This window comes from Tursiops truncatus, chromosome 12 (assembly GCF_011762595.2).
Source record: "Tursiops truncatus isolate mTurTru1 chromosome 12, mTurTru1.mat.Y, whole genome shotgun sequence".
In the NCBI taxonomy this organism is placed as follows: domain Eukaryota; kingdom Metazoa; phylum Chordata; class Mammalia; order Artiodactyla; family Delphinidae; genus Tursiops; species Tursiops truncatus.
In genome coordinates, this window is record NC_047045.1 from 21,242,509 (window position 1) to 21,254,531 (window position 12,023).

Below are 12,023 nucleotides of genomic sequence, written 5' to 3' on the forward strand. Positions count from 1 at the left end.
CTAGAGCCCAAACCACTGTGAACTGCAGGTGGGTTTATAAAATGCAGGGCATGTTTTCTGTTCCTCCACAGTGAATAGTAAGGGCACTGTTAGGTTCAAGTTGTACCCTTTTTAGGGTCTAAAAAGGATTCTAACTGAAAGGATAATATTCATAAGAGAAGGTCACGATAAATCTGTCTTCTGGAAACTGATTTCATTTCACTAGATATGGAACATAATAGTATCAGTGAACTTCAGAACTGGCAGTGCACACTGCACTTTATAGAAGCTTTAAAATGTTACGCAGCCTTTCTTTTGGAGTAGTATTGTGAAATACTTCCCAAGACAGATTCATTCATCATTCTGAGTGCCTCTTAAGTGCCAAGCACTACAGATACAAAAATAAGTAAGACACAGCCCATGCTTTCATGGAACATTTCACCTAGCAGAGGAGAGAAGCACACAAAAGAATTCAGTAAGAGAGAAGCCTATTTGAGTAGAGCTGGGTACTAGGAACTTGGTGATGTGAGAAAGTGGGCAAGGGTGTGTCTGGCTGTCAGAATGCTTTTCAGAGGTGACACTAGGGCTGAATCTTAAAAGGTACCTGGTTGCTGCCAGAGATTTTAATAAAAAGTTCACATTTCACATGCTACCAGTCCTTCACTACCATAGCAACTTCATTTATCCCGTTCTTCCACACCCTGATTACTGCAGTATATGAGCTACGAATGGTTCTGAGTAAACTCATGACATCAGAGATAATCTGTGGCACTGAACTGTTTGGGTCTCACTCTTCTCTTTCTCTCTTTTCTTTTTGACCCTCACCCTCACCGCCCCCCTCTGCCACTTGTACAATTTAAGGGGAAGCCAAAGTATCCCAGTTTGTTCTTCCTTTACACCACTGGCCCAGGGTACAACATTTCATGTAGGATGGACCAGGGAGGCTGGACTTCACTAGTTTTAAAAATGGCAGGGCTGTGGTTGAGAAGGGTGTATACCTAGGCTTACTTTTTCTCTAATACATACTTCTACATTTAACTAACCAATGTAAGCTACTTTTCTTTAATAAAACCAAAAAAGTCTGTATTTATCAGGTCTCGTTCTGATTGTATGAAGCTTCCTTCCCGAAAACTTACTTGTATGGTGAGAATTATTCTAATAAGTAATATATAAGATTTATGCAAAAGAGCCATTAGGGGAAAAAAGCAGGTAGGAGGCACTACTTCATCCAATGGAATTCTGCCTGTATTCTGTCCAGGTGATTAAGTAATGAGATATTAAAAGAAATTAAACTTAACGATATGAAAAATAAAGCCTCAGATTTACTTACCAAACTGCATGCCCCAATCCCCAAGATAATTTATTCTTGTTACTTGATGTCCTAAAGCTTCTTTGAGATTTGCTATAAAATTTCCTAGTAAATCAATAAAATACAGTTTCTCATTATCCATTTTGGTATAAGAACCATGTGCTTCTCTAATATCAAAGCATAACACAGAAAATTCTTTTGGCAAAATTTACTAACAATTTCTTTTTACTAAAACATTCATTATTGTGTTTTCATCTACGTTATGGAAAGGGAGTAAGGAATCATTTTGGAGGAGGTAGTTATTCTAAAGAACCTCACAATTTTCAACAACATTAATGGGGGTTAGGAACACATGTTCAAGTAATTGCGATTCCAAGTCAATTCCAAGGACAGAAAATAACAGAATCTCAGTAGTTAAAAAAGAAATATATAATTTGGCTATGTCCTAAAGAACCTAGCCATACCGATTTTTCTTTTTCTAAGTAGCCCATTCCACCTTCTTTCCATCATGAAGTCCATCCTCTCATGTTGCTCCCTAACTAACAGCACATAGCAGTCCAAGGCCTCCACCTTCCTGTACTGCTGATGCTGGTTTGACATTTGACCTCTATTCCACTCTCCTTCTGTGTGCCCTCACATACTGCAGAGGCTGGAAAGCTAAAAATAACACTCCCCAGAATCTCTGGTAGTTAGGGCTCCAGAAGTCATTTAGGTCTGGGCAATCTGATACACTTTGTACGTGATCTAGAAGGCAGAAATGAGGTGGAAAGGGAGCTACCTTTATTTTTTCTGACAAGCACAGTAGCGGAGACTTTGTTTTTTAGTGGCATCACTACTAGAGGTCCTAGTGTCCTGTCATCTAACCTCCAAGGGAAGTAAAAGATAGGGTATGGGTGGCCTCTTTTGCTAGTTTGAATTCTAGAAGCCATGGCAGGAGTAGTGGCAGTTTCCTGACTGTGGCAGTGGCAGTGATCGCAGAAAAGGCAGAAGCTCCCTTGATGATCAAGTTCTATGGTATAGTTTTGTGAGTCATCTATGTCAGCTTAATCCAAAGCTTCTTCAGCACTCCCAACAACTTTGCAAACTATTCGATATCCCATAGTAAATTCCTTCCTGCTTTTACTAGAGTGGATCTAGTTTTCTGCAAATAACCCCTCGCCAATATGCACAGCTGACAAAGTACTGCAGCTACTTCTCCAGTTTCCCTACTTCTAGATTTTCCCAAGGTATATGGTCTCAGCAACAGGATTCACCTTTTGCAGCTGGTACTCAGACTATATTCCTATTTTTCTTAGCACCTTAGTATCTTATAAGTCCAACTAAATGTCTGAACCTAGGCTTTTGGAATTAGACTGCCCAATTTCAAATCCTGGCTGCAATACTTACTAGCTGTGTGATTTCGGGAAAGTTACTTTTGGTATCTGAGTTTCCTCATCTATAATCAGCAGTACTTAATAAACCGGGCTATTGTGAAACTAGTTGAGATAATACATGAAAACACTTAACATGGTAAGTTTCAATAATTATCTCTTCCTGGTTCAAATATTTCCCTTAACAACTGTCAAACAACTATCATGTTCAACCCTATGCTTTTGACTTACTCATGTAAGACAACAGCTTTTCTCATACATTGTATTTCTTATATTCTTTTTCATCAAGTCCTGTCATTTCCTCTCTTAAAATGCTGCTTGAGAACTTTTTAACAATGAGAGCTGACTAGTGCCGTAACAATCTATGCCACAAATACTGATTTCTCCAAGTCTTTAAAGTATTCCAGTACAGAATAAATGACTTTCTTGTAAGCATGCAAAAGACAGATTTCTATACTGGAAGACAGATTACATGAGATAAACTCCAAAATCCCTTCCAATTCTCATATTATACAATTCTAACTGCAGCTTTAAGATGGGCTGCTACACAATGTCATGCTTTAAGTAAATGGAAACCATAAGCCTATTATACACTGAAGCATTACAGCCAAGAAGTACAACACTATAGTAATTTCTCTTTATTAGGATAGTCTTGTTTCAATTTTCAGTCTTGAAAACTCCAGTTAGTACTCACATGACGGAGACTGAGTTTCTTTTATATAACAAATATGAACAAAAAAATTGGGAGGATGACTATCAATCCCATATAACTGTTTTCATTTCAGCATCTTTCAGTTCTTCTTCATATGCATACATATTTTTAACAAGTTAAAATCAAAACATACATACCAGTTAAACTTGGTTTCTGAGTTAATCTTTTGGTTTTGAAACAAATTTTTTGCTATTTCTAAACCAATTTTTTCCATTTTTTTGGTGATATTTAATTAGCATTAAGCTCATATAAATTTCAACTTCTTTGTTTTTTGTCCTTTTGTTACTTAAGCCTTAAACCATTAGACTGTATCACCAAATACAGCCCCGAAAGGCATGCTCAGTATTTTCTGTGAAACGAATGACACTTACCTATGATGGTAGAACGCAAATGTCCAACATGGAATTTTTTGGCAACATTAGGTGAACTGCAAGATAATTGCAAAAGTTTACTTTTTCTGTTCTAAGAACAAGAGTTCTAAAATGAACTAGGTCATAGCTCCATAGTTTAATACAATTGTGGACTAAAGCCTTTGGTAATTTAGGGCAAAGATAGCTAAAGATTAGACATTTAGAGCAAAGATAAATTAGATGTCAGAAAGAACCATCCTTAGTGAAAGTGATCCTCTGACTCATGAGGTAGTCACATAACATACACAGAAGTGGCACACTTAGGAAGCAGGTACATTTGAGGACTGATAAAAAGATGAGGAAATTCAGAGATACGTTGTGATACAAACAATGTACATTATTAGAAATTAAGTTTAGTGCACTACTTCTCAGTTCTTTAACTTCTTAAAAATTACTGGGGACCCCAAAGAAATTTTGTTTATATGAGTAATATCTATCAATATTTATTGTATCAGAAATTAAAACAAAAATATAGAACTATTTATATATAAAGCTTGCCAGGATAACCAGAAATAGGATTTACCACTCCAAATTCTCAAGCAACACATTTATTACTCTTGCTGGTTGAGAAGTTGTAATCAATAATTTAACAATAGCAAATGCTTCTAGAGCACACTCACTATCTGACAGGCACAGTTTGACATACTTTACATGCATTAATTCAGTTAATGCTCAGAAGAGCTGTGATGTAAGGTACTCTCGTATTTGTGATGAGGGACTTGAGATACAAAAAGGAAAAAAGATAATGAAGTGAATTTGGCAATATCTTGAGGACTCTTGAACCTGGGTGATGAGCCTATGGGACTTAACATACCTTTCCTCTATTTTGTGTATGTTTGAAAATTTCGTAAGTTTTTCAATATTAAAAAAAGATATATTAACTAGAACACAGCTGGTTAAAATTGGTAAAGGGACTTCCCTGGTGGCACAGTGGTTAAGAAACCGCCTGCCAATTCAGGGGACACAGGTTAGATCCCTGGTCCAGGAAGACCCCACATGCCATGGAGCAACTAAGCCCGTGCGCCACAGCTACTGAACCTGAGCTCTAGAGGCTGCACGCCACAACTACTGAAGCCGAGGTGCCTAGAGCCTGTGCTCTGCAACAAGAGAAGCCACCGCAATGAGAAGCCTGTGCACCCCAACCAAGAGTAGCTCCCACTCACTGCAACTAGAGAAAGCCCGCGTGCAGCAAAGAAGACCCAATGCACCAGAAATAAAAATAAATAAATTTATATTAAAAAAGAAAAGTGGTAAAAACACAGCTTAATCTTGGTCTGTCTCCAAAGCCTTGTTATCAATATTTCCCCTTTTAAGGGTATTACCATTTAAAAACTTGATCCTACAGATACCTGTGCACAATTGTGAAGTCATGAAACTATAAGGATACTCATTTAATCATTATTTAGAAAGAAAGCAAATGTTCTTCAATAGGGTTAAAACAACCAGCAAACAAGAAAGATATATAAAACACTGGTTTTATGAAACTAAACAACAGTACAGTGAAGGACTGTGATCCCTATGAGAACGTCAGCCAACAGGGTGACTCTTAGAACTGCCTTACTAGCAAATTCGGGAGATGTAGCTAAAGCAGAACAATCTATACCATGAAATGTTTATATTAGAAAAGAAGAAAGGTTTCAAATCAATGACCTAAGGCGCTCCTATAAGAAACTAGAAAGGGAGGCTCAAACCAAATCCAAAGTAAGCAGAATAAAAGAGAGTAATACAGATGAAGGTTAAAAAAAAAAAAGACAGAGAAACTGTTAGATATCCTAATCGCAGTGGTGGTGATGAGACCTGGACATCTTTGACAAAACTCATCAAATTACATGTTGAAATATGGTGAACTGTATTGTACTGTATGTAATTATACCTCAATAAAGCTGATTAAAAAAATCTCCAGACAACAGAATACTACGAAACAATAAAAATAAGCCAGCCCTGGATGTACTGATATTAGAGGAATGTAAGCTACATTGTTTAAAGAAAAAAGCAAGGTAAAGAACAGCATATAATGTGTGTGATCTGTTTACAAATGCAAAGAATATCTCTAGGTGGGTAAGCAAGAAACTGGTATTGGTGAATGCCCGTATGGAGAGAACTGGGAAACTAGGTTAGGGAGTACACATCCTTCTTATTGAATACCTGTCTGTAATCTTTGAATTTTTAAAAACTAGGTATTTATATTATCTGTCTAATAATAATAAAAAAGCTTTCTCATAGCTTTTGCATTGTTTTAAAAAACTGAGTATAGTTGATTTACATTATAGAAGTTCCAGGCATACAACAGTGAATCACAACTTTGAAAGATTATACTCCATTTATAGTTATTATAAAATGTTGGCTATAGTCCCTGTGCTGTACAATATATCCTTGTAGCTTATTTTATCCATCATAGTTTGTACGTCTTACTCCCCTACCTCTACCTTGCCCCTCCCCACTTCCCTCTCCCCACTGGTAACCACAAGTTTGTGCTCTGTATCTGTGAGTCTGTTTCTTTTTTGTTATATTCATTAGTCTATGTTTTAGGTTCCACATATAAATAATAACATACAGTACTTGTCTTTTTCTGTCTGACTTATTTCACTTAACACAATGCCCTCCAAGTCCATCCATGTTGCTGTAAATGGCAAAATTTCATTCTTTTTATGGCTGAGTAGTATTCCATTGTGTGTGTGCGCACACACATGTGTCTTCTTTATCCAGTCATCTGTTGATAATACTTAGGCTGCTTCCATATCTTGCCTACTTCCATATCTTGCCTAGTTCAATAATGCTGCTATGAACATTGGGGTGCATGTATCTTTTTGAATTAGTGTTTTCATTTTCTTCAGATGTATACCCAGGAGTGATATTGCTGGATCATATGGTAGCTCCATTTTTAGCTTTTTGAGGAACCTCCATACTGTTTTCCACAGTGGCTGCATCAATTTACATTCTCACCAACAGTGCACGAGGTTTCCCTTTTCTCACATTTTTGCCAACATTTGTTATTTGTGGTATTTTTGATGATACCTGTTCTGAGGTGTGAGGTGATATCTCCCTGTGGTTTTGATTTGCATTTCTCTAATGATTAGCCATGTTGAGCTTTTTTTTAAAAAATAAATTTATTTATTTATGTCTGCATTGGGTCTTTGTTGCTGTGCACGGGCTTTCTCTAGTTGTGGCGAGCGGGGGCTACTCTTCATTGCTGTGTGCAGGCTTCTCACTGCGGTGGCTTCTCTTGTTGCAGAGCACGGGCTCTAGGCACGCGGGCTTCAGTAGTTGTGGCTCTCAGGCTCAGTAGTTGTGGCTCGCGGGCTCTAGAGCGCAGGCTCAGTAGTTGTGGCACAGGGGCTTAGTTGCTCTGTGGCACGTGGGATCTTCCAGGACCAGGGCTCGAACCCATGTCCCCTGTATTGGCAGGTGGATTCTTAACCGCTGTGCCATCAGGGAAGCCCCCCATGCTGAGCATCTTTTCATGTGCCTGTTGGCCATAGCTTTTGTACTTTTTCTTTAGAATTAGAAGAACTGAGTCTATCTAGGGCTTCACAAAACCTCCCTTGAAATCATCAATTTACCATTCTCTACATTCCTGCTCGGAAGGGAATACAATGATACGGAAAATACAAATTCAATTCCTTTGGCAATCAAAGTAACTACTATGAATACAATTTGGACACTTTACTGGAAATTAAAAAAAAATCTTTCATGTAATTTCCTCAATCTTGTAAGAAAAGAGATAATATTACTCTTATTTTCCATACAAGAAAAGAGACTAGAGAAATAAACTGTCCCATCCAAGATGACTGAATCAGTTACTAAGTGAAAATTGGTACCCTGATCTCCTGGACTTCCATATTACCAGAGGTCCTCAATTTGTTTTTTGAGAACACTTCACACTGGGGAACAGCAGGGAGTGGGGAAGATTATGTTGACGAAAGAAGAGGAAAGGCTACCACTGCTGACTGTGCTCCTGCAGATTTGATTTGAACAAAATAGGAAAGGCTGACTCTGTAGAGAGGAGAGAGGCAACAGTAGTTAGCTTCAATTCTTACTCCACCTACCACGTGGAGCCCAAGCCCAGCGGGGACAGTCATCTACGCTGGCACTTTATCACACTGCTCCTGGATCAGACAAAATATAGGGAAACCAACCACATATCAATATATCAGGGAGGCAGGAAAGGTTAAGGATACAGGATTCGGCGTTAGCTCTGTGACTATGAGCAGGTTCCTTGACCTATCATCACCATCATCATCTCAATATAAGGGGCAAGTTTCTTGAACACAGTGATTCTATCTCTTGCTTTGAGGGGAAAGTTGCCTGGTCTATTAGAGAAACTATGTAGTTAAAGAAATTCTCTCCTCCCACCTCTCTCATTTTCAGGACAAATTCAAGAACAATGTTTTCTATCAGTTTTTACCCTCTCCTCTACCTGTTTGTCTCTACTTTGAAACCACAATGATAAGCGCCACAGCAACTGGAAAACTTCTAAGGGAGAAAGCAGCTATGGTCCCACAGCAATGCCAGATGAAAAATAACAGAGAGCAAAGATGGCTGCTGGGAAATGGACTCTGCTTTCATCAGCATTCAGATGCTCATTTAAGTTCCAGCTTTCCTTAACTGCTTTAGAAAAACGTTGAGAGAGGCAAATCCATAAGCAAATAAACTGCCCTTCAAAAAGCCTATAGACTACAACTCAAATAGAACATGTTATTTTTAGACATAAGCATAAACAAAAAAGAGCATTATATGGGAAACACAAACTTTGGAGAAAAGCCAAAGAATCAGTGAGCAAGAAAGACTAAGGTCTTGGTATTTTGAGCTTGGCTGGGGAGAAGGGATGGTGAAGGGGAAGTGAACATTGAGAAGAAGGCATTAAAAGTGAGCACTGGTGGCAACTTTTCACGTGTTCACGTTTCAAGAAACTTGTGATGGCACTATTTCAAGGGTGAATGTGTAGTAACAGGTATTATTCTACTTTGCTACTGATTTTCCTTTGCTGTTGGTTAGGTAAGAGCAAGGAGTGTACAAGTACTGAAGTACCTCCCCAGAGAAGGGTATGTGTCCTGCATCACTATAAAGACATGAATGAAAAGAATTAAAGGTGGGCATCACTGTAAAGACATGAATGAAAAGAATTAAAGGTGGCTACAAATTCTTTGCCACTCTCCATTAAGAGATGTAATCTACTCCCTTGCTCTGAATCAGGGATGATCTTGTGACTTGCTTTGACCAGCTGACAGTGACAGAAGTGATGATGTGCCTGTTACAAAACCAGATATTTTACTATCTTGGAGCCCTGAGCACCTCTGTAAAGAGGTTTGGCTATTCTGTTGGAGAATGCAGAGAGAGAGATGCCTGGCCAGCCCTCAGGTGAGATGCCAGACAAGTAAATGAGCCACCCGGATTTCTAGCCCTAGTATAATGTCTAGATGATCAGAGTTGCATAAGTGACCACAGGCAAGTAAAAGAATCATTAGGCTATGTCCTCCCTGATTTCCTGGTCTACAGAGTCATGAACATTAAAGTGGTTGTTGTTTTAAGACACTAATCAGGAGTGTGGCAAACTTTTTCTTGAAGAGCCAGATAGTAAATATTTTAGGCCATCTGGTCTCTATCTCAATTATTCAACTCTACTGTACTCAACTGCCATTAGAGTATGAAAGTAGCCACTGTGACAATATGTAAATGAATGTGCAAGCCTGTATTCCAATAAAAACTTTATTTACAAAAACATGGCAGGCTGGATTTTGCCCATGGGCTAAAGTTTGCCAATCCCTGTATCAAGTTTTGTAGTGGCTTGTTATGTAAGAGATGACTGAAATGACGGCAACTTTCCTTGGGGGATGGCCTTAGTGTAGTTCCTCTCTGGTGTGAGGATGACTGCAGAAGTCCCTCTCTGTTCTTTTGATGCAACAACATTTACACTAAACTTTAAATATCTTGATTGGAGCGCATCGGTAGCATAAGATTTATTCATAATATATATCTGCTCCATAAAATGGTTAGCTTACTCAACAATCAGTCCTTATCATAAACAGATGAGTTTACCCAGTCTTAGAGGGTCTGCTTTTTCTAAGAACATGACTGAGCGGCAGAGACAGTACAAATGTGGAATCCATAAAACCCATTCACCTCTGATTACCCCAGGTACTAATCATAACTAAGTTTAACTAAGTTATCATCATAAATTATAATAATGAGTTAGAAAACTCATTATATTATATTATTGAAATAATATCTGCCATGTCAATTTTTAAAAATCTTCCACAAAAACATATACTTAAGACAAAGGCTCTAGCAAGTTCTATCTTTCTAAGTGGGAAAACAGCTCATCGAAGCTCTTCCTTGGCTGTTAGGAAGGCAAATATAATATTTCTAACAATGTTCAAGAGCTGTCATCCTGTCAGCTGTACCCTGAAGGTGACCCCTCTTCTTTTTTGGTTACCTAAAAGCAAGTCATAGATTAGATGGTTTTGTTGATGGCATATAAGAAAGTTATCATGAAGACTATTTAGAGGCACATTAAAACATCAGGCTATTTCTCTGGTAATTTTAAATAATACGCATTACATGTAATAGACCTTGTGATGTTGGATTCCAATTGGTAACATCAGTAAAAATTGAGTTCCAGTAGTAATAAGCACTCCTACAGTCCAGAACTTGGCTTCTAAATACCTCCCTCACAAAAAGTAACCAGGACTTCTTGGGGGACATGGACAATTCCAGGTCTGAGTAAGGTTGGAACATCTTATGCCAAAAAGAAAAGTACAGCAAGGCTTAAGGGGACATGCAAAGAGAATAAAGGAGCCTAATTTGGGATAATTTGAGTATAAAAACCAGTCATTTAAAAACAATCTTTTCCATGATCCAGCAATCCCACTTCTGGGTATATATCCAAAGGAAACAAATTATCTTGAAGAGAAATCTGTACTCCCATGTTCACTGCAGCATTATTCACAATAGCCAAGGTATGGAAACAACCTAAGTGTCCATCAGTAGATGAATGGATAAAGAAAATGTGGTATGTATACATAATGGAATATTATTCAGCCTTAAAAATGAAGGAAATTCTGTCATTTGCAACAACATGGATGAAACTGTAGGGCATTAAGCTAAGTAAAATGAGCCAGACAGAGAAAGACAAATACTGCATGGTATCACTTATATGTGGGATCTAAAGACTAAAAAGTCAAACTCCCAGAAACAGAGACTGGAGAAGTGCTTGTCTGGGGCTGGAGGCTGGGGGAAATAAGAAGAGGTTGGTAAAAGGGTGCAAACATCCAGCTATAAGACGAATAAGTTCTGAGGACCTAATGTATAACAAAGTGACTATGGTTGATAACACTGTATTGTATAATTGAAATTTGCTAAGCAAGTAGAACAAATGTTCTCACACACATACACAAAAAGTAAATATGTGAGGTGATAGATGTATTTACTAACTCAAAGGGGGAAATCCTCTCACAATGTATACACATATCAAATCATCATGTTGTACACTTTATCTTACAATTTTATTTGTCAATTATACCTCAATAAAGCTAAAAATATATATACATACATTATAAACACAACAAAGCTTGTTCTCTGATAATCACATTACTCTGAAATTCTTAATATGATAGTAACCATTATCTGTGCTTTAGGAGTCTACTAAAAGGAAGAACGAGGTCTTCCAAAAAAAAAAAACCACAAAACTGTTAATACATAATTAAAAAAGAAACATAATAATCAGTAGGTACTTTGATTAAAGTCCAAAATTTTTATTCATGGTTTAATGATCAACTCACTGTGATTTTAAGGAAATAATATAATCTAACTAATTTTTAATTTTTCCATGTGTAATTCTCTGAGATCCCAGATGAAAACAGTAAAACACTCACCTGCCCAGCCAGTTGATTAACCAACACGTATGATGGGTAGGCACTCACCTGAACTCAACCACGATCTTCTTCTGGGGAAGGCCAGAAAAAAGTTCACTTTTTAATCCATATTTTGAGCCATCTTCAATCACTTCTTGTAGTACTGTCTGAAAAGTAAAAGGTATGGGACTTAATGAAGAAAAAATGTGCAATTTTCTTAATTATTTTGTTACTGAGAACTAACTATTGCTAATTTTCACATTCTAATTTATGGAACTGAGAATTTTATAGTATTGTTAGCAGTACCACCTTCTTCTATCACTAATGCTAGTCAGAGCAGTCATAACACAAGTTAACATCTACGGGGCCTCTTTGCCCTTTTATACATCATGT

General features: G+C 37.7%; 1 protein-coding gene across 8 annotated transcripts in view; it reads right to left on the minus strand.

Annotated features, from left to right (window-relative positions):
* RARS2 (arginyl-tRNA synthetase 2, mitochondrial) overlaps nt 1–12,023 on the minus strand; it is a 95,844-nt gene that overhangs the window by 40,920 nt on the left and 42,901 nt on the right. For all 8 annotated transcript variants that reach the window (XR_012324738.1, XR_012324737.1, XR_012324739.1 and 5 more), the window contains exons 5-7: nt 11,700–11,797; nt 3,742–3,797; nt 1,310–1,393 (exon numbers count right to left, since the gene is read on the minus strand). Coding sequence is in view for 4 of the 8 variants with exons in the window: in XM_073789418.1 (XP_073645519.1) it covers nt 1,310–1,393; nt 3,742–3,797; nt 11,700–11,797 (238 nt within the window). In the remaining 4 variants the exon portion in view is untranslated. The remainder of the gene's footprint in view (nt 1–1,309; nt 1,394–3,741; nt 3,798–11,699; nt 11,798–12,023) is intronic.